At 47.4% G+C, this 22576-nt stretch overlaps 1 protein-coding gene across 10 annotated transcripts in view; it reads right to left on the reverse strand.

Annotated features, from left to right (window-relative positions):
- Positions 1 to 1162: 1162 nt before the first annotated feature.
- The window catches only part of LOC135252860 (3',5'-cyclic-AMP phosphodiesterase 4D-like), a 91561-nt gene continuing 70147 nt past the window's right edge, over positions 1163 to 22576 (reverse strand). For 3 of the 10 annotated variants that reach the window (XM_064331456.1, XM_064331463.1, XM_064331461.1), the window contains exons 2-16: positions 15678 to 15869; positions 14587 to 14628; positions 13754 to 13790; positions 12770 to 12843; positions 12230 to 12279; positions 10815 to 10927; positions 5795 to 5888; positions 4281 to 4453; positions 4035 to 4133; positions 3619 to 3783; positions 3415 to 3514; positions 2733 to 2887; positions 2282 to 2404; positions 1923 to 2105; positions 1166 to 1806 (exon numbers count right to left, since the gene is read on the reverse strand). In XM_064331456.1, the coding sequence (XP_064187526.1) occupies positions 1291 to 1806; positions 1923 to 2105; positions 2282 to 2404; positions 2733 to 2887; positions 3415 to 3514; positions 3619 to 3783; positions 4035 to 4133; positions 4281 to 4453; positions 5795 to 5888; positions 10815 to 10927; positions 12230 to 12279; positions 12770 to 12843; positions 13754 to 13790; positions 14587 to 14628; positions 15678 to 15869 (2116 nt within the window). In that variant the 3' untranslated portion in view covers positions 1166 to 1290. Of the gene's footprint in view, positions 1807 to 1922; positions 2106 to 2281; positions 2405 to 2732; positions 2888 to 3414; positions 3515 to 3618; positions 3784 to 4034; positions 4134 to 4280; positions 4454 to 5794; positions 5889 to 7731; positions 10481 to 10814; positions 10928 to 12229; positions 12280 to 12769; positions 12844 to 13753; positions 13791 to 14586; positions 14629 to 15677; positions 15870 to 22576 lie in introns of those variants that run through there. The other 7 variants (XM_064331454.1, XM_064331455.1, XM_064331460.1 and 4 more) reach the window with 5 other exon arrangements.

The raw sequence follows: 22576 nt of genomic DNA on the forward strand, positions 1-22576 counted from the left end.
TTTAGTTCCCAAACTATGGGTGAAGTTCAAAAATGGTACAGTGGATGGCGCCAGACACACAGAAATAATTAGCCTCAAATCCAAGCCTTTTTCAAGACCGTTTTTAAAACTCACAGAGCCTTGTAAGAAGTGGTGCAGACTCAAGACAAACAGCCTAGCTATGGGGGTACCCAAGAAGTCATTGCTACATTAAAACATTATTCTCTTCATCCCCTGAGGTTAATGTCACGGTTTTCTCACTAATCTGGTACATATTTGGTGAAACTGCAGCCACAGCTTACTGATCACTCTAAAATTGTTTTAAGCTACTAAACAAAGAAATAAAATAGTGAATTAATTTTAAGTCAAATAAATTTCTTCAATTAACAGTTTTGGTACAAAAGTTCCAGGACCCTGTAAAGTGAATATATTCCATCCTCTTCTTCTGCCGAGCATCATGTAGAGTCATTCAAAGGAAGACTGTTTTCAGTAGAATTCCTTGCTCTGTCAGTAGACCTTATTGTGGCTGGTTTGCCCGCAGTTATGTTCAGGAACTGTGTAATCCCACAGCCAAATACAGCAGTCGGTGTCTAAGACACTTAACCCAACAATAACATGAAAGGAGGGGAAAACAGGCGTATCTGGCAAAAAAACAATAAAAATAAAGCATTCATTCTTGTTCTACAAGATCAAAAAACACAAAAAAAAAAAAAAGTCAAACAACTGTGGGCTTATTTCAGAGGCATCTCCAGTGTAAGGCGACAGTAGTCTGAGTTCAGACTCGCTGGAAGCACACCCTCTCTACCACTGTGCTCCTCTGTGCTACCGCTCAGCCCACCACACACGCGTGCACACTCACCGGGAGGGAGAGAGGGACACACACACACACACACACACACACACCGGGACGGAGGGAGGGACGCACACACACACCGGGAGGGAGGAGGGAGGGACACACACACACACACACACACCGGGAGGGAGGGAGGGACGCACACACACACCGGGAGGGAGGGAGGGACGCACACACACACCGGGAGGGAGGGAGGGACACACACACACACACCGGGAGGGAGGGAGGGACACACACACACACACACACACACACAGGAGGGAGGGAGGGACACACACACACACCGAGGGAGGGAGGGAGGGAGGGACGCACACACACACCGGGAGGGAGGGAGGGACACACACACACACACACACACACACACCGGGAGGGAGGGAGAGACACACACACACACCGGGAGGGAGGGAGGGACACACACACACACACACAGACGCAGAGACAGGGTCGTGAGTCCGCTGTTATGTGCCGTGCTGTTGAAGTGTCACGCTGTTTCCTGCCGGGACAGGCTCTCTGTCCTCGGCCTCGCTCTCCGGGGCCCCGTCCGCCTCGGAGGGCAACGTCCTGTGGAGGGGGCTCCTAACCCCAATGCTGGCCAGGCTCAGGGCGTGGCCCAGGCAGGGGGAGGCCGGCCCGGCTTGGCCGTCCGCAGGAGTCCTGGAGGGCTCCCCCGAGCCGGGCGTCAGCTGCTCGTCCTCGGGGGGGCTCTCGGTGTCCGATTCCCCCTCCTCCTCCAGGGTCAGCTCAAACTGGAACTTGTCTCCTCCTGACGCTCCACTGGCCCCTCCCACTCCCACGCCCCCCGCGCCGCCCTCCTTGTCCTGGTCCTCAGGAGTGGGGGAGGGGCTGTGGGGGATCATGCTCTGGTACCATTCCCGGTTGTCCTCCAGCGTGTCCAGGATCTCTTGGGCATCTGGGTGAACCAGATCTGCCCAGGTCTCCCACAGTGGGTGGACAATGTAGTCAATGAATCCAACCTAGAGGAGGAGGAAAAGAGACGTTAAGGCTTTGGATAAAGAGGCCTCTTCTCACTCTACTCTGCCCCAGTACCAGTCTGTGTCTAATTAACAGAACTGAACTCCATTCTACTGACCTGGGTCTTCTCGATGGAGGCATTCTGCTTGTCACACATGGGGCTGATCTCCATTCCCTTGTCCCTCTCACGGTCTCCCTGGGTGAAGAACTCCCCCATGATGCGGTCGGTCCACTGCCGATAGATCTCTAGCGGCTTGGTGGGGTTGCTTAGATCAGCACAATGCACCATGTTCTGGAGGACCTGGAGAAGGAGCAAGAGACCTGTATGAGACCTGCTCCAGTAAAGATACAGGCCAACTAGGTGCTGCTAGCCACACTCCTACAACTATATAATGTTTACAAGCGATCCAAAAGAAGAGATTCAACCCAGCCTTTATGGATGTTTGATCACAACGTTTAAACGTGGTGTGCTCTCACCTGGATGCGGTCAGAGTAGTTGTCCAGCAGGAGCACCCCTAGACTGGTCACCTTCTTGGTCTCCACCATGGTCTTCAGGTCTGCCAGCAGGTTCATGTGTTTGGACATGTCTGTGGCCAAAACCTGCAAAGAAAAACACGGTTTACGGTATTCCTTTCTCCTTTCTACCATTACCAGCCTGTAGACAAAACACCTGGCCATGAGGTAATGCACTCTCTTCACTGGATTCAATGAATCCTCACCAAACAAGACCTTCGGTTTCATTTTCCCGCTAATTTAATTGTGATATTGGAATTTTACAACACACCACTTCAACTACTAAAGCTCATGTGATTAATCTAAAGCAAAAGCAGCAACATGACATCTAGGCTAACTGACTAAAGAATCACTCCAGGTCATCTTTTTCCCCACAGCGTTGAGCTCCTGCCTGTCAGTCCGCCGTCCCCCTCACCATGTCGATGACCATCTTGCGCAGGGACTGCCTCTGCTTCTTGCTCAGGTTCTGGAAGATGTCACAGTTGTCCTCCTGCAGCAGCTTGAAGCCCACAGCCAGGTGGTGGTTCTCCAGCACTGAGGCATCATTGTACATCAGTGCCAGCTCAGAGTCTGAACACAAAAAGACAGCAACACATGTCAGTGAGTGAGCCCACAGACACATGGCTTGATCGGTATGCTTCTCATAAGTCTTAAATGGCTTTTTAAAATGCATTTTGTTTCCATACAGTAACTATGAAAGGGTCCACTAATTTCAGCTCACGGGATCACCAAAGATGGCTCTAGATTAGAGAAGCATACAAGTACAAACAGATGTAATCAAAAAGATGGCCTCGTTCATCCAAAACAGTTTTACCAAAGCATGTGCAATGCCTAGCCAAAACCCGACCCCAATCCAAACTGTAACTGAATTTTTACACGCCAGTGGGATGGCATCCATCCATAGTGCTAGGATCCTGCAGTGCGGCGCAAGGCATTTTGAATAAGAACTCCAGGTGACCCACTTGATTTCTCAAATCCAAACTCTGAGTCCCAGAGCGCTTCTGCTATACTGGCCGGTTTCCTGGAGGAGAGGCCGTGACCAGAGGAGGACTTACTGGTGTTGATGAGGAACTTACTGGTGTTGATGAGGAACTTACTGGTGTTGATGAGGAACTGGTTTGAGACCCCTGGATGGTCCACATCGTGTATGGCACTGGCGAACAGAGCCGCCAGGATTTCCAGGTCAGTGAAGACAGCCTAGGAGAGACAGGTGAGAAATGAGCAGTCCAGCCAAGCCGAAAAAAAAAAAAAAGTAAAAACACTGAATATTTAGTCCTTTTACTCTCTCAGTCAAAACTCACCTCCAGAGCAGGAGTGGACAGAAGGACGTGGGTGGACTGCACCACGTCGGCGGCGTGGATGTTGTTGTGGTAGGCCACGTCGGCGTGGTAGTGGTCCTCCAGAGTCATCATGAAGGTGATGAAGGTGTCTGCGGGGATCTTAAAGGACTTGAGCAAGTCTCTCTCCTGTGGACGAACAGGGCAGTTACCAGTCAACAAGTGCATCGACCTTACCATTGCCATCATCATGAGTAACAACACAAACATTACTATCATCATCAACATCATAAACATCCAATCACATAACGTTTTTTTCTGCACAGCAGTAAAGAGAAGACAAAGACAGCTCATAACAAATCTATGGACAGGAACAACACCAGTAAATAGCCTAATCTAGGCTCCAGTGAGGACTGAATACTTCGTCCACTTGCTCTTACCTGAAAAACTGAGTACATCACTACCGTCAGCGGGCGGTTCCCAGAATATTCTGATATCTTGAAAACGTCTAGGCCCCATCGATTGATTTCTTCAAACTCCTGAAATCAAAACCATTCCATCCCAGTGAGGAAAACAGAAACTGAAAAAAAGCCCTCTTCCAAATGTGGCGTCTGGTCCGCCACAGCGTCTTTTAAAAATAAACGGTGGTCTGTGTACGCATCTGGACCCACAGGGGCCCCACCCACCTTGGCCAGAGGACCCTCCTGGTCGGTGGTGACCCCGAAGCGTGGGATGCTGGTGGGGGCCAGGCTGGGGCTGTGGGCCAGCTTCTTCACCCCGCTGATCTGGGACATGGGCCGCTTCTTCTTGTCCTTCTCCTTGGGGGGCTGGGACATGATCTCCACATCTTGCTGTTTCTCTGCACCACGCGCACAAAGTGCATTTTAATATTTACCGCTGCTTCAGATTGGTTACGCTAATAGAACCAAATTTTCCCCCCTCCCCCCTCCCCCCTCCCCCAGAACATGTATGTGTGTGTTATAGTCAGTATCTTTGTGTCTCCCCTAAGCGCAATAAGAATCCAAGAGATTTGCATACAGTTTTCACATACTGTACTGCAAGCACCAGCTGATCAGCTCATGTTTTCTGAACTTTTCAGGGCACACTCAGGGTACAGCAGATCACACTCAAGTAGCACATCTTCAGTTCACACAGTGAAATCCAGGAAATTGTTAAAGAGACGCCCTTTCAAGTCGAATGAGTTCATAAAAACTTGACACAAGGAAGCATAGCTTCACATCTACAACCGACTCAACAGTTACTGCACCCGGCCAAAATGCACATCACAAAAAAAGAAGCTGGAACAAGACTTGATTTAGATACTGTGAAGTATCTGAAATTCTACAGGGCACACCAGTCTTTAGGCAGGAACGAAGTCTCACCCACAGGTACTTTACATTTCTCCTCTATTTCTGTCACCGAAGCTTTCATGCCGAAGTTCTCATTGTTAAAATTAATGCCAAAACAAAATGAATGATCTTAAATGTACTAACATCACTGAGGTTTATCATCTCCCCATCTGTACCCATTTCAGTGCAGCTCCATTCCATTACAATATTAGTTAAACACTGAGTATTGACGCAATAATAGTCTAATAATATTACTGTCCCCATGGCAACAACAGACAATGTGTCGTGGAATGTTGGTTATTCCTTTAAGACCACGTTACTGTCCCTTACTTTCAACTCTGAAGCATATGCTCACACACTTGCTCGAATATACACATGCAAACACATGCCTTTACAAATTCCCTATAAAACCTGTTGTACATACACATTTTAAAAGACAATTTAAGCACACTCAAAGGTGTGTGACTTTTTTTTTACATATTTATACAAAATGTAAAATTATAATATAAATTAGCAACACATTCTCAAACATATTCATATTTACATATGCATATGCAAAAAGACGTGTACAAACTTTGCGTAAGTGTAAGTGGGTTCACAATCATAGTCCAGTACTCATAACTCATAAGTCATAAATCACCACTTGTGTACATTTATGCTTACTATGCTTACCATAGATGTTAATGCTTGCTCTCCAAAATTGTTTTAAAAAGGTTTCAAATATTTTCAGTCTTTAAAGATGTCCCTCTTTAAATGTATCCTTATTGTGAAATACCTCCATGTTTGTCTGAACAGTTTCAAGTTTAGCTATAGAAAGATGGCCCCCTTCATTTGACGGCTTAGTCACTTACCTAAAAACGTGTTGGCGATATACTCTGACACCTGGTTTCCTGACCGACTGGTTTCTGACAGCTGGGTGAGCTCCCGATTCAGCATCCTTTTAAACTAGGGATCAAACAGAAAACACAGAGCATGAGTCTACCTACCCACACACAGTATTTAACCCTTTAAGGTGTAAGATCACAAATATGTGATTAGCAATGTTTTCACTCCACAATCTAAAGCTGATGATACAATCACTACGGGTGGTTGAATGCAAAGCAAAGTTCTAGAACACTACCTTGGAATTTTGAAAAATCATTCCAGAAAAACTACTCTTGAAAGTGCAGGTGCTTCAAATTAGGTTTAGTGCCAGAAGGAGATAGCCAGAGCAATAAACATCTTTACATCATTGAGTTTCTCCCCAAATACAAGTCAATGGCATTTTTTTAAAACTAGCTTTAGCTTCCTTCATGAACAGAAAGCTGCAAGACCAAGAAATCAATTTATACTTAGTTTGTATTGAAGAACCACATTTTCCATATAAAAGATTACATTTACCACAAGTATAAAACTACCCTGCATCCTATAAACATGAGTAAGCACTCTGAGGGTTAGTGAGCTATAAGAACCAAAATAATGAAGATTATTCTGATAATACCACCAGAAAAAAATACTTTTTAAAACACACTTTAGAAAATAAAAAAGTAAAACAGGCAAAAACAGGTCCTGTAAGTCTGTCAAAGCCAGTCAGAAAGCAACAGGAAGGCTGCACTGCGTGAGACAATATGCCTGAAAATATTGGTAAGCATATTGGGAAACACAGAATCAAATTTTATGGAATGTTAAGGAACATTCGGTAGCAGTAATAAACAAACATAATAAATGGAGAGAGGTGAGCTTAGGCCATCAGGACAGTCTTCAAGAGAGACAAACAGCAGGATATCCAGCATGAGTTACAGTTCTGAAACAAGAATCGAACGCTTCGCAGTAGCTGCGGCTCCCCCTTACATTTCTGCACTCAAGTTAACTTTCTGAGACCGTCAGTCAGTCAGTCAGTCAGTCAGGCATTCAGTCAGGCATTCAATCAGTCAGGCAGTCAGTCAGTCAGTCAGTCAGGCAGGGGCACTAGTGTTTCAAGGGCGGCTTCCACACAGTACAGCACAGTCTGTATAGAATCATGAATTGGCGTTTCATCATGCAATAATGTTCCGTCATGTTTATATTCCTTCATTTACAACAAATGAACCATCAAACCATAAGACATAATATAAAATATTAAATAAGTATACATACATAAAACAATGTTCTAAAAGTGAGCTCTCTTGACTGTTTTGAAGCGTAAAAAATCTCCATATCCGTTCTCCGAACTGCAACACGTTAAGTATAGGGGTAAAGTGAGGCAAAGTGTCATGCTGTTGAAGTGGGTAAAACCGCTTGTGAGGCACATCCTGTACATAGCTCTCCATGCACCCTGTACCACCACACTACCACTCAGAGTGGCTACAGGCATCTGGGAGCAATGCTTACTCTCTTGGGGGGGGGGGGGGATCAGTCTTTCATCTGTGCAGAGGCTCTTATGTAATCATACACGTGGGCACAAAATCAAACTGTAATGAAACAGCGTGGAGACACGCGCACGCCTGCCTGTGCACAGAACCGCTCGTTTCCAAAAGCTCTCCCGCAGCAAAGACATCAGCCAAACAAACACGAAACCCCAGCTTCCTCTGTACATCACAACACAACCAGTTTAGCCTAATTACTGACATTTCCAGCACTCCGGCTTAAAAGGCTGCAGCCGAACTAAAAAATCATGCAGCACTTCACGCTCTGCAGACACAAAGCACACGAGCGATAGCAGCAGTTTAATTTCTCTTTGAAAGAGTGAGTGTTCAGTCTGCAGAAGGGAAGCGCGACCCTGCACACACTTTTCCGAGCGGCGGCGTCCACGTGCGCTGAACTCTCTTACCTGAACGAACGTCCGCGAGACAGAAATCAGGAGGTTGACTTCGGGCATTTCCGCGCGGGAAGACGCGTGCGGGGAGGACGTAAACGAGGAGGTCCGCGCGCAGGCTTGCGTGCGCCTGTCCTGGCTGCCCAAGCTTCAGAGTTCCAGTGCGATCGGACCCTCCGCGGCGCGGGGAGGCGGGGGGGGGAGAGGCGCTTAACTGAAGACCAGGTGTCCCAGCAGCCACGGGCGGACACGGAGCAGGGAGGGGGGCAGGGGCGTGCGTCCGGCCGGACGGACCGCACGGGGACGCATGACTGACTCGCGATCTCACCTTCTCTCCTCCCCGCAGCACTCGCTCCCCAGCAAACTGAGGCAGGCTGAGAGAAGAAGGTTCTCTCCAGTTCACTCCCTCCACCCCCCCCCCCCTTCCCGCTACGCATCTACCCTTGAACTACCCGCACGCGGGATGCCCCCTCAGCCAATCGGCAGCTCTCAGCAACAGAGACTGGGAAGACTGCGGCAATCCGATTGGTGGGCCTCGGTAAAGGGGGGGCGGTGCCGGTTGGAAGGAGCTGGATGAGAGGGGGTGGGGGATGCACAGCGCGCCTGGAGTGCGAAGCGCGAGGACGGAGCGATCAATAGGCTGCTTAACTCTTTCAACGGGACGCTCCATTCATGCGTGCGCACGCCTGAGCCAGGGCGCCGGAGCTGCCTGGAAGGGGCGTGTGAAGGAAGCCGGAGCAGAGCGCTGAGGGTGAGCGCTCGATTCAGAGCTGGATTCAGAGCGCGTTTCAGCGCTCGTTTCAGCGCCCCTGAAACACTGCAGTGTGAAAACGGTCATCTCTTCACGCCGAAACACAAAGCATGCACAGGGCACCACTGGCGCACTCGTCCAGACCCTGCTCAACCTCCAAACGCACCCTGGCAATACTTTTGTGCTCTAGAGCAATTTACTGCATTCTAACTGCATTAACAGGTTACAGAATGTGTAAACACACCACCGCTTCACAGACGAAGGAAGTGTGCTAGAATATTTCAGCTATGTGCCAGTTTTCATTGTTGAGAGTAAATTTAATGTCAGTGTAGCTAAATTCTTTCAATTTAAGAACCTATGCTCAAGGCTGAAATAAAACCAAATTCTACTTATATGTAAAAACTTGATAAATAACATTTTAAAATAATAAAGGATGTACTGTGCTAAGAAGGTAATGTAATAAAACTCAGAATTCAAATAAATAACAAGAATCAAGCCTGTAATCCCCCCAATTTAGGAGAGTAAGGGTAACGGTGTAGAAGCCAAATAAAGGTTTTTGTGGTGGTCTGAAGCACAGCAGAAACAGCTCTCATGATGGCCTCCTGAGCCAACTCTCATCCTCCTCTGCTGAAGCCCCTCGGTAATGGGAGGGAGATGTAGAGCAGTGTGTGTGTGTGCGTGCATCTGCATGGGATTGTTGTGTGAGTGTGTGTGGGTGTGCACGCATGTGTGTATTTACATATGACTGTGTGTGCATATGTATACGTGTTTGGGTGTGTGTGCGTGTGTGTATGTGCACGTGTGAGAGAATGTGTGCATGTATATATGTGTGTGGGTGTGCGTGTGTGTGTATGAGCATGTGTGTGTGTGAACGTGTGTATGTGCATATGTGAGTGTGTTGTGTGCATATGTATACGTGTTTGGGTGTGTGTGCGTGTGTGTATGTGCATGTGTGTGTGTGAACGTGTGTGCATGTGTATATGTGTGTGTGCGTGGGTGTGCATGTGCATATGTGTGTGCGTGTGTGTGCATGTGTATATGTGTGTGTGAACGTGTGTGCATGTGCATATGTGTGAGAGAATGTGTGTATGAGCATAGGTGTGTGCATGTGTGTGCATGTGTATATGTGTGTGTGGGTGTGCGCGTGTGCTGTACACATGACTGTAGCATGAAGCAGGTCAGCAGTCTGAGAGATGAGCCAATGGTGGAGTCCCACAAGCGTAGAGCTGCAGTGTGGGCGGGGGATGGGGTTAGCTCGCTGTAGTGTAACGTGACATCACATCCTCAGCCCCACACTCATTCACATTTTCCAGCACACGACAGGGAAGGAGGAGGGAGCTGGAGCAGTGGGGCATGTGCAAACACCGCTTCATTCAAAAATAGCAGGAAGTTTTCCATTCAAGAAGACGGCAGAAACACGGCAGTAATGGTGGCCGATTCACCTTACTGTAGCTGGCCTCTGCGTTACAAACGCCAGAGACGCCAGCCCGCCGAACAGGCAGCGCTCAACATAACCGCCTCACACGCAGCTCACCAGCACCCGCGTGCGGCTGAGACCTCGCTGAAACACACGCAGCCAATCAGAAAATGTGTGGGGAGCGAGACGTTATGCCGTTGTACTCAGGCACTTAACCTAAATTGCTTCAGCAAAGCAGAGAATGTAAGCCATGCACGTCCCGGCGGATGAGACCATCTGCTAAATGGCGTAAAAAAGAAGCGTGAGCGCACAGCTGTCCTGAATGGAAGTGTCACGGGACGCCAGTGACGTCCTGCGGAATTGGACCGCGTTCAGAAACTACGCCAGCGCTCTCCTGGGAGTTGCGCTGCGTCGCACCTCCGTCACCTGATTACATTAGTTCCCCTCCTGACTGAATGAGGTTAACCCTATTCACATCCACAGGCTGGTGGAGCAGGGTTGCCAGATTTAGAATTTGTGAGAACCGGACGGCAGCGCGCAGATCTGAAAGCTTTGCTGCAAACGAGGTGGGCAGCTGTCGGAAACGATGGCAGACCGGGGGGTGGTAGGGGTATGGGGGTGTTGGGGTGATGGGGGGGGAGGTGTCACTGTCAGGACTGATGGTAGACCAAATCACAGACTGGGCATAGTTGAGATGGCCATTCATTACAAACTAACAGTAATTGTTTTCCCATCAATTACACACACCGGATATTATATCGTCCAGTCAGCACCACAAACCGGACCCTTACAAATAAATGAAATCTGGACATTCCGGAAGAAAACCAGGCATCTGGCAACCCTGCAGTGGAAGGCCACAGATCTGCAGGCCTGGGCGTGGGGTGTGGGGCGGGCCACAGGGCCCGCAGGCCCCGAGCGTGCGCTGCTCACCTTGTTGGAGGCCATCTCGCTGACCGAGTGGCGCGTCTGCAGGGTCTCCAGCTGGTCCAGACACCAGTCCAGCTCCTCCAGCGTCTCGATGGCCAGCTTCTGATAGGTCTCCTCTGCGGGGCACAGGCACATTCGCGGGCTCAGCTCTCCGTCGCCTCCCCGGGTGCCCGCCGCCACCCCGCGCCTCCCCGGCCGCGCCGCCGCCTCCGCGGGCAGCCTCCCCTCATCGCCGGGACCTTCCGCCGCCGCGTCCCGCCCTCTAAACGGCCCCCTCCCCCCCCCCCGCCGCAGCCGCGATAGACCCCCTACCCCGCCGCTTCGGCAGTCAGACCCCCCTCCTCCGCTCCTGCTGCCTCCAGGATTAAGTGTCTGCTGCGGACTGTCTGGGCTCGGTCCGGACGGCCATTCACAGTGGCGTTCGGAAGAGAGAGCTTTTGTGTCTGACTTTATCCCTGAGCACCCTTCATTCCCTCTGCTCTCCCTCTGCAGCAGGTGAGCAAAGAGCTCTTTGTTTTGGGTCTGGCGGAGGAGGCTTCATTCAAAGCTGGAGACGCTCCCGTTCATTCAGTCAGTTCGCTTTTCTCTTCCTCCCTTCTAATAAAAGGTTCATTAAAATCTAAAAAAAATTTAAAAAAACATTCAACCAGCCTCTTTTTACAGCTAGATGCCTGAAAAAACTAACGGTACTCCTTCTGAGTAGTTCTGTCAGCGAACGGCCATCTTGTGTTACCATAGAAACCGTGGCCCATGTTTACATTTGTGATAAGCAAAAAAAAAAAAAAAAAAAAAGGAGGGAAAAAGGGAGAGGGATGTGATTTTCATTACTGACACCTTCGGGCTCTGTATGAGCCCATTTATAATCCTTTTGAATTAGATTTATTAACTGGCAGAATGCACACAATTTTGAATGGAATTCATTTGTATCTTAGATCAAAGGGGAAAAAATAAGGCTTGAAGGGAATATAGCACACAGACAATCAGACACATAGAAATCAGCATAGTATTCGGCTGTTTTAGTGTTTATACCATCATTTAAGGGTGCCTGACGGACTGAGGTGAAATCACAAAAGGCTCTACACAAACTCAAAACGACCTTTTCTTGCTTTCCTTACTAAAACCTTAACAGAATTATAGAAATGCAATATAACACTAACAGAAGGAAAGCACTCACAAGCATACAGCCCTGCTGCATGCTACACCTCCCTACTGTAATGTCATGGTGGTTACCAGGATTTTCTTCATGGGGTGGCCACGTGGGCCACACTATTGCCAAACAGTAACATTAGCCAATGATAATGCAGTGTTTTAGGTGGAAAAATAGGGGAGGCCAATCAAGTTCCAGAGGTGGCCAGTGCCACCCCGGCCACCCTATGTGACACGCCCTGTGTAGTGTGTGGCTGTGCTTTTGCACTCACCTGGCAGGCTTGGCTTGCACATGGACTGAGGATTGCTCCCGGGAGTCCTCCTGTAGGAGTGGACAGGCAGCATGAGTGAGCAGGAGCAGGCAGAATCATGTCTGCACATACACAACCTGAAACCCGCAATACCCCATTCCACCTGGCCCTTTCTCTCTGCTGGGCCTGTGGTGCTTCGTTAATATATGGGTTTCTGTACTGCCTAAATAATATTTAATACAAACCTGAAAAATGTTCATTAAAAAATGACTCTCTGCATTCAGGTTGGGCCTTATGGTTGCCAGGTCAGACCAGGTTAACTATGACTAGAATCCACAGAAGTGGGACACATATTGCCAGGAACTGGCAACCACAGGTGCCCATAGGCTACCAGACAAGCCCCTCCTTTCAATCAGTATAAGTTATCCCATATTACTCATTCGATGTTTGGTTATACATTTAGGTACGTTCATTGTATGAAAGCACTTTGAGTGACAGTTTCATAGTGTAAGGGGTTGACCGAGACGCTGGAATGTTGGGAATTTGTGTCCAACAACTTACTTTCCGGCCACTCGATCTTGTAGATGAGTCAAAACCGCAAAGTTGCTCCTCACCGTCCGCAGACTGGCAAGAACCTACAACAGAGGAGGGCCACGGTGTGCGATCACCCCACAGTTTCAGCGACAGCGTCACACGGTCCGAGAGCCCCGCGGCCCCCCCGTCAGCAGCCAGCACGTAAACGCTCTCGCCTTTCCTAAACCTAGAGGATTCCTCGCCCGTCAGCATCCGCCACCGACGCACTCGGTGTCGGGTTCGCCACTTGTTTGGCAACCTGAGCGGAGCGGTGACACTCGCTCCTCGTAATGCGTGCCTCAGCACATGAAGAGGGCGCAGACCCCGCGTCTGACTCCGGGGCCACGGAACCCCCTCCTCACTGACTGCGCCCTGGCGCTCCTTCCTGATCGAGCTGCCTCGGGCTTGAGTGACAGCTTTTGGCCAGATTTGAAGGCAACAGACAGCTGAGTGGAGGATAGGCTGGTTCTGTAAGCATTAAAAAAGCCAGTATCCGCAGAAACTCACCGCTGAAGGGTTTAGTATGTGTACACATCTTCTCCACTCAGCACTGTAAAGCCAATTTCTATTAATTGTGCTTTGTAATTATTTTTTCCAATTACTGTGACTGCAAAGCTTGTCATCATTATGTTGAATGTTACATTTTAAATGGGACCCCATCATGTTTTACTGTGTTTGGGGTGTGGGGGGGAGGTTAGGGTGTGGTGGGTGGTGGGTAAGCTTGTCTGTTGATTTGGGCACAAACAGCTCCAGCACCTGTTACAGAGTATGAACAAACAGTGCCGTTTGTGCAGTGCTGGCACAATTTTCTGAAATATCTTCCAAGTGTTCAAATATGTACACACTCACAAGCATCCTGTTGCCAGTGTTTGTTTTTAATGAGTAATATTATTAAAATCAATATATTTAAAACATAAAATCCTAGAAGCAAAAATCAATAAAACACAAATATAGTATTCCATTTAAACTGACCTGTGCAAATGGCGTCACAATCATGTCTTCTCCATGTCTAAAGCAACAAAAAGAAAATGAAAGTGATATGATTCACAGAGCACACAGAGGAAAACATGCATCAAGGAATGAAAGAGAATTCATCAGACTTTCAGCGAAAGCCTGGTCCCAGTGTCATCTAAAAATAGCCCAACTGTCCCAGGAAAACCAGATCCCCGGGCCTGCGCCAAAGCCAGCGCAAGCAAGCATGACCCTTACATACGGGGACAGGTCAAGGAGGGACTCAGATGCATGACCACAAAAAATACATACAATGCTGTACACTTGCAGCGGCTAAATAACTGCACAGGCTAGAGGAGTGCTTTGATGGGATAGCCATACTTCAAGTATCTGACACTGAAACTCCCAGACATAAAAACTATTTTAGAAAATATAAAAAACACTGTTTTATTTCCACATACATGGTTAATTAAACACTTAGGTCCAAAATATTAAGCAACTGAAAAGCAAAGCTCTGTGGAGACAAGGAGAGCGAGTGGCATGCATGTAAACTGTAAAAACTGTGGGAGAAGAAAAAGTCAGACCCATTTAAATTAATGGGTCACGCACAAAGGCATCTTAATACGGTAGCCAAAGTAGCTAAGACAGCTCCCTTGCAGTTATACATGCAGCACACACACCAGCTAAGCTAGGACTGACACTTCGTGTTAGCAGGGATTGTGAGGTGTTAGGGCGGGTCAGGTAGGGTCAGGCGGGGATGTGTTACAGGTAGAAGGGAGAGAATCTCTCTGACCCTCGTGAAGGAGCAGCGCTTTTAAGGAAAAAGACAACAATTTTTCACACGCTTCTCTCACCGAGCCAGCCAGCTGACTTCCCAGTGCTTCAAGCCCTCTTCCCTTTAAAAACACAAGCAAGAGTTGACCTGTGACTGCGCAATGCCTTCTGTAACTATGTTATTCAGAAAAAAGGGGGCCTGGCTTCCGCCCAGGCTGGAAAAACAAACAAACAGAAATAAAATGGCCGCCTGTGGACTGAGCGGCCCTCACAGAAAAAAGCCCCGTGTGCAAACGTGGCTGGGATGGAAAGAGCATCTGGACGGGGGTACTGGCGGCTTTTAAACCGGAGCTCATGACACATTTTCCAAACCCACAGAAGGGCAATATGGTTTCATGAGTTGCGCTAATTTGCCTTTGAATTTTTTAGAAAACTCAGCCTTTTTATTGGATTCAGTCTGCTGAGCTGAAACGTGTTTGAAGTCTTTCTGCTTCCCAAAAGGACATTTCTAATTTAACTTCATAAAACGCAACCCTGCAAGTATACCAAGAGACTGTGATTATAAAACTTCACTGCCCAATGTCATAACAGGATCTTTTGAAATATTTGAATATTAAATACTGTTGCTTGGACCCCGGCTTGTATTCAGTCAACATTTCTGCTTAACTTTGACTTGCAAATAAATGCAAGTGGCAGTTTGTGTTCACATGGTCTGTTTGACAAGATTGCTAAACTCACTAAACTCTGTGTTTGTAAAGAAAAAAGACTTGTTATTCAAAGTTAGGGGGGCAAATCCTGACTGAACCCCAGCCCCAGTCTTTTTCTTTTAAACTAATGGTTGTAATGTTCATTTGGGCAAAAATATCATAGTCCTATGAAGTGGACAAGGCATTTCTGAGAGCAGAACTTGATTATCATTCCCAGTTATATTTAATAATAAAGACTTAACAGTGCATCCTGGGTCACCATCTTGCCAGAATGTCATTAGCCCCAAACAACCTCTATGTCTCTATGTCAAAGGCTCCGGTCCCCCATGTCTGCCCCAACAGAAACATCTAGTCTGATTACTTAAAACACAACAGAAAATGGTGTATGTCATGTCTGATTGGGAGGGGGGGTGGGGGGGGGGGTTGAGAGTGTCCAGATGACCTGAGAGGGTCAGTGTACTCACAGCTCGCTGGCGGTTGAGGAGTTCCTGGACATTGCCTTGGGCGAGAGGTCGAAGTCCGAGTCGGACCGATACAGGAAGGACTCCCGGCGCTGGCTGTGCGGGAAGTTGGCCTGCAGCACGAGGCCCGACCCCGGGCTGGCCTGGGGGTCCAGGGGGCTGCGGCCCACGGACAGGCCATTCTCAACATCAAAACTGAGAGACAGAAAGAGAGGGATACAGAGAGGGAGGGAGGGAGGGAGAGAGGGATAGGTGTCAGCATTAGTGCACTGGAAAGGGCCCCCTCCTTCAACTCAAACGCCTTCAAAGGAATGAAGACACCCAAGGCAAGCAAGGAATCCTGACACTGCTACGAGCAGCGCTACTTTCTGCGCCTGATGGACTGCACACTGTGAATTATGTTTGGCAAATGCAATTTCATCCACCGTCATGCTCTCCCTGCCAGCAGTAATTCCGCGCACTGTAGTAAGATGAGAAGAAATTCATTCATGAATTCAACTGTGTTTTTGTTGCCAACTATTAATTTCACAAACTGTATTAGCACAAATCACCGTGTTCACGCAATTCTGTACGCCTGTGTTTTGTTCTGAAAAGGCAACAAAAAAAAGGACAGTGGGAAGGACTGAGAGGCAGAGCTAGCGCTGAATAGAGGTGTCCGGGGTGGCGTTGAATCAGAAGCTCTGTGCGTATAAAGAGCCTTTTCTTTAACTCAATCGCACTGACGTCAGCGCTGACTTCACCTGCACCCTTCAGACGCGCCCAGCCTTCGCCTCTCTTCCGCCGCGCGCACTGAAACAAAGTGCGTGGCGGCTGACACCAGACTCGCAACCGCTCTCGCTTTCTAAACCCGACCTAAAAATATCAAGCAATCAATCTATAACCAGTTAATTTCACCAAAGGGTCATTTAGACCATTCATGCACAATGGCAGCATTTCCCGGAAAAGACGCTCGGACCGTTACGCACGTCATCCCGCTCGCCTGCCCCCGTTACGCGCGCTCCAGAATGCGGGAACGCCGAGGGACGGCAGCCCCCCGGTCACGCAAGCACGGGCTCACACTCGGCACGCTCTCCCTAGCTGGATCGGCGGCGTGTGATTGGACGGCGGGGCTGCTCTTACGCCGGCTCTCTCTCTCTCTCTCTCTCTCTCTCTCTCTCGGTGGGAAAGGAGAAGTAGTTCAACGATGGCGATTCAGGCGGCAGCTGCAAGGTCACTGTGATGTATGAGGCGGAGTTCTAAAAATAGCTCTCCCTCACTGATGTCGGAGCATCTGCGGCTATAAATAGGCCCCTTCAGGTGTAGTAAAATCCCAATCACTTGGCCTATCGCCATTTTTGCCCACTCCACTCTATGAAGAAAAAAATTTCACATCCTTTGCATACCTGTCTGTAACAATTACAGCTTACAACCTCGCTCCTCTGATGCCTGTGTGGTAATGGGAAATAGCATTTAAATCATTGCTGAAGGAGCAGCACTCTTAGATGCCACAGTGCCTATTCAGAGATTTTGGTAGCAAAACATAAACAGGAGTTAAAATTAATTTATTCCAGCCTTTATTTTAATGAGACATTTTCCCCTTTGTCCACAGGTGAAGTGTGGGGCATATTATCTTTCTTTTTTGGTCCAAAATAGACCAGAAGCACTACATGCATCGGACTATAGACACGACCACTACCAACAGCAATAATGAGGGGCATCTGGAAAAACGGACTGAACGAAGAAGCAAGTGAAGGAGTGATAGGGACATCACCAACCCCGAGTGCAGGCAGTTCAGTGCAGTTTCTCTCTGCAGTACAATAGCGTCCTTTGGTTTTAGTTCTGCAAGGAGCACGGACGAGTTCTTCAATGCCCACTAGCTGATGCATGAGGAGCAGATATTACGTAATCTGCAGCGAACGCTCCATTCATGTGAGAGAATATCTGTATGTATGAGAGAGAGGGGGGCGGGGCGGCTGCACGTGGCTCAGATACGCGTATCGAAAGCGCGGTTGTTTACATGCAGTGGATTCACAGGAATGGCGGGGGGACTCTGAGGGAAAGCGTGGGCGGCGGGTGGGAGGGCGGGCCTTCTAAAAATACCGGCGCTCGGGGCCGGCGCTGTCGCTGCGCCTTCTCCTCTTGCTCCTCCGCCTCGTTCCCTCCTCGCCGTGCGTCTCCTCCTCGCCGTGCGTCTCCTCGATCCGCGTCCACGCGCCCTGACAGCCGGGCTTCAGTGCCACATGGCCGCACTGGTCAGGCTAAAAATAGCTTCCTTCGGCGAAGGAGCGGAGACACTCGTCTATTTATAGCTTCTCAGGTAGAGTGAGCGCTCGACTGCACCGGTCCCAGATGCATCTCCCCATTCATAAATATTCATGTATGTAGCTTTTGAAGGCTCTGCCTTGCTATTTGTGTCCTTTGGGGGGAGAAAGAAAAGATCCACCCATGCCTTTTCTTCATACTATCTTCTCTGTTAATTTATAAGGTTCCCCTTCTGAGAGTGGATGTTACTTTTCATGAATTGATTGTGCTTCCTTTTTCTTAGCATAGGCTACAGGTTGTGTGAAGTATCACAGTCCACACAGAATGGTTCCTGTGCACATTCTGACCCACTGTAGGGGCCCGCAACAGCAAACAACGTGATAGACCACGGAAAACTACTGCAGTGGCTGACCATAGAAAACTTTTAATTGTGAAGAAAAACACTTTTTCAGTTTCCTCAGAGGGTTCACTGCAAGATGCAGACCACTGGTAAGCCTCAAGAACAGAATGGAACAAAAAGGTTAGAGTTTGCCAAAAAAAACCTGTTACGGTGTACTGAAACAAACTCTTATGGACGGATGAGATGAATATTAACTTGCACCAAAGCGATAGAAAGAGGAAAGTGTGGGGCAGGAAAGGAACTGCTCATGATCCAAAGCACCCTGCTTCTTCTTTAAACATGGTGGAGGGAGTGTTACAGCAGCTTGATGAATTCTGATCAGAAACAACTTATCTGCACACTTACACCTTCAATCATTGCAAGTAACACCCCCAACAAACCCAAGGTTCTGCAAAGTGAACCATGACCTGAAAACCTGTAGAACCATGACCAATTTATGAACAGACAAGGAGAACTCAGCATTGCAATGTAGCATCAAGCAAAAAGCAGGTTGTGACTTTAGTGTGGTGACAGCAGAGATGGCCTTTTGGCAGAGGACTGGAATTAGCAAGCCTGGCATTTTGTTTATATATCTGTACACTACAGAGAACAGAATAAACATAAATGAATAAATAAATATGCAGCCCCATTCTCAGGCTATCATCTCCAGACATCTAAAATAAGCCTTGAATGACAAATTCCTGAAAAACTCCTTCCTAGAATCGATATGTTTTCGCTGGGGTCCGATTAAAGGAAAGCTTAACTTCGGCGTGGATTTATTAGGCAGTTATACAACGATAACAAGAATGTTTGCATAGTATTATAAGGCTCCCAGTCCTATTTCAAGGAGTCTGATTGTAACTGTTGTTCATAAGTGTTGCCTAGGGAAGCTGAAGGAACTGGAGACACTGGGCCTGATAGGCCGGTGAAGTTTAGCGCAGATTAAAACCATATAGCTTGATTATGTAGAAGTATGACTCAGAGGCACTGATTTGAGAATGAAACTGAATAGTTTACATATTACATTGTACATTTAGTCTTTTGGTGGATGTAGGGAAAGTGTTTTTCATTAACGAAATGCATAAATACAATGTACTGCCCAAAGAAGAAACTGAATATGCCTCTATCTCCACTTTCTTCACAATTTTTTTTTCTCACTTGATATTTAACATTTAAGATTTAACAGTGTATCATCAATCCCCGCTGCACAGTAGACCACCTCAAATACGAACATGGCCTTAAAAGGTATAATGTAACCAAACAAATTGTGTGGAATGGCCAGGGCGTTTGTGGGGAACGTGGAGGGGGACTGACTGACGCTCCAGTTGCGGCCAAACAGGAAGCGCTCAGTGCACTTATCAGGGCCCCCCTGCCTGACGGACTGCAAGCCAGCGCCATTGTCCCCACACCTTTCACAAAGATCCCCATTCACTCAGGATGGCAAAAACAACAGCCAAGGAAGAGAGAATGACAAGAAAAATAGCCCCAAAATAAACTGGGTGAAAGAAAGGTTGAGAAACGCGGGGGCGCATCGCACGTTATTGTTATTCATGAATGCCATGCTGACAGCTGAAGGGCTTCCTCTTGGGAGAGGTTCCCTCTACTGGGCGGAATTAAAACCTCATATTAAAATATCTGTAAAATCAAAATTGCAGAGGCCGTGTGAGAGGAGGACAGGAGAAAGTACGTTACAGACCAAAACAGTGCATTCAAGGCACTAAAAGCTCGAATGTTCTTTTCTTTGAAATTGTATGTAAAGAAGAAGGGACTCAGTGTTTCAGTAATTCACACGGCAAATAGAAACACAAAGAAGGCTCGCGTGCTGTTTCCGACTCTCTTATCTACAGAATACTCCAGGGACAAATTATGCATGGCCAAAGTTTTTAAGCATTATATCCAAAACCAGTACATAACTGGTTTGGACACATACCTGTATTTCTTTTTCAGTACAAGTAGTGGTTTTTCTATTATTACAACAGTCTAATGTATGCTAGATGCATCCCAGCTGGTGAAGATTAGCTTTTTTTTTTAAATTGATGGCACTTCCCTCTCCTTTGCTTGCATGTCTTACTAAGTATCACCTTTCACACAGAAAGGTTCCTGTGAGCATTCTGACTCCTTGGAGAAGCCCATATCTACACATGAAGACATGTCTGTATTTAAAAATGTGAAAATATTTCACTATGATACCTTGAACTATTGCATATAATACCCCTAAATAATCCTTGTAAAGTGAACCTTTATCTTGACACCTGTTGACTCATGACCATGAATTTATTAACAGACATGGGGAACATAGTGCTCCCATGTAACATCAATTAGAAAGCAGTTTGTGACTTCAGACAAAAGTATTTAGTCTGCCAAGAAGGCCTTTTTTTAGCAGTGGACTGGAATTAACAAGTCTTTTGTTGATACCTGCACAGAGAACAGCATAAACGTCTGATGAATAAATATGCTGCACCACTCTCAGGCTATGGGATGCATCTAGCCTGTCGTTGACTAGTGTAGACATGTTGATTTTTATTTTCCGGTGGCTTTTTTAGAAAATACGTTGTGCCAGAGGAAGTGTTAAAATTAGACAGCACTCACCAACAGACCATCATTCTCAGAAATAAGAATATCTTGCAGCTCACAGTGCAAGAAATACGTCTAAAGGAAACTCTGTCAGCTAGTTAGCTCTGTACAATACATTACTGCTGTTGATACTGTATGTAAGCTAATAATCAGAAAAGACTATAATTAGAACCTGTTTTTTCTGCCCAGACCAGGGAAGACACTGGTCCATCGCTCTGACATCTGCTTTCTCTACAAATCCAGGCATTGTTTGTCTGCTTTGACATTTTGTTGGGTTGGCAGTTGCTCATACAGAAGGAGACTCTGGATTATTTGTCCATGTTCCATTTGGGGTTTCTCCCATGGAGGTTACCATTGCATTGAAACTGAGCCAGCCTTCCAAAGCCAGCAGAACACACACACGCACGCACACACGCACGCACACGCACGCACGCACGGTCGCACGCACTCACACTCACTCACACACTCTCTCTCTCTCTCACACACACACAAACAAAACAGACACACATACACACACACACACACTCACATACCCACAGCCCTGGCCCCACAGAAACTGTGAATGTCACACTGTACACTGACAATTAAAACTTTAACGAGCACTGCATAGCAACATTGAGAAAGGCATTGCTGGCACACCTTTATTTGCTCCTTTGAGGTCATGAACACTGGCACCGAACAATAAAACTATGACCTTTAAGTTAGAGTATCTCATACATAAACCATTGGAATAAACTAAATGTGTCAAAGGCACTGTCCATGGATAAAACAAAAGCAGCCTCAAAAATACCTCACACCTAAGGGTCTATCTGCACCGATGTTATGGACATATTTCAATTCAGAAATTCAATCAGAAAGAAAAATTTAAATGTATTTATTTAACCTTTATTTTACTAACTTAGTCCCACAGCTGTTTTTGTATAGATTCACCTTGTCATTCTTGGTACTGCAGTAATAAGGGATTGTCATAAAAGCCGGGGAAACTGATGCACAGGGAGCCATCCTGTGTCACCGCTGGCCATCGGCGCCTTGCAGATTGACACCAGCTGAGTGGGATTGGGATGTCCATGGGAACCCATGGGAGGGGGGGGGCAGGATCTGAGCACATGCTCCTTTTTGTTCTGAGAAGCAGATGTTATCATTGCAGAGTAGTGCTAATTCCAGACCAGAGGTTGACTGACACAGCGCCTGTTAAAAAAAAAAAACCCTGTTTTTTTTTCTTTCAGTAGCGTGTGAAAGAACAGAGCGGTGTTTTGTTCAAAGACCAGTGACAATCGGGGGGAAAAAAGCATATACGTTTGTTTTGATGCAATTCCTGAGGCCTGCGAGAGCCGCAGGGGTGAACACCGGGCACACGAAGCCCCGCCGTTTGAACGCTCCCCTCCGTGTTGCATAACCAGTCTACAGGGACCCCCAGTTCCTGGTCTGGTCTGTTTACTGCTTATTCTGCATGCCCTCTATTGTACATAATCAGACCTCCACAGCCCTAAAGACGAAAAGAGTGCACGATGATCCACGTCTATAAAGGATGTGCATTTATTACCTTTTAATGGACCCATCCACGTACCAACAAGGGATCAGCCAGCAGCCAGGAACTTTGTTTTTTGTGGCCTTGAGAAGAACACAAGCTGTTTTACGACAGCCAGCCAGGCCTTGACTCAGTTTCCTTACTTTGATTTCACGTTTATTTGTTCTTTTATTTACAAGC

The sequence above is a fragment of the Anguilla rostrata genome, chromosome 4 (genome assembly GCF_018555375.3).
Source record: "Anguilla rostrata isolate EN2019 chromosome 4, ASM1855537v3, whole genome shotgun sequence".
Taxonomy (NCBI): Eukaryota; Metazoa; Chordata; class Actinopteri; order Anguilliformes; family Anguillidae; genus Anguilla; species Anguilla rostrata.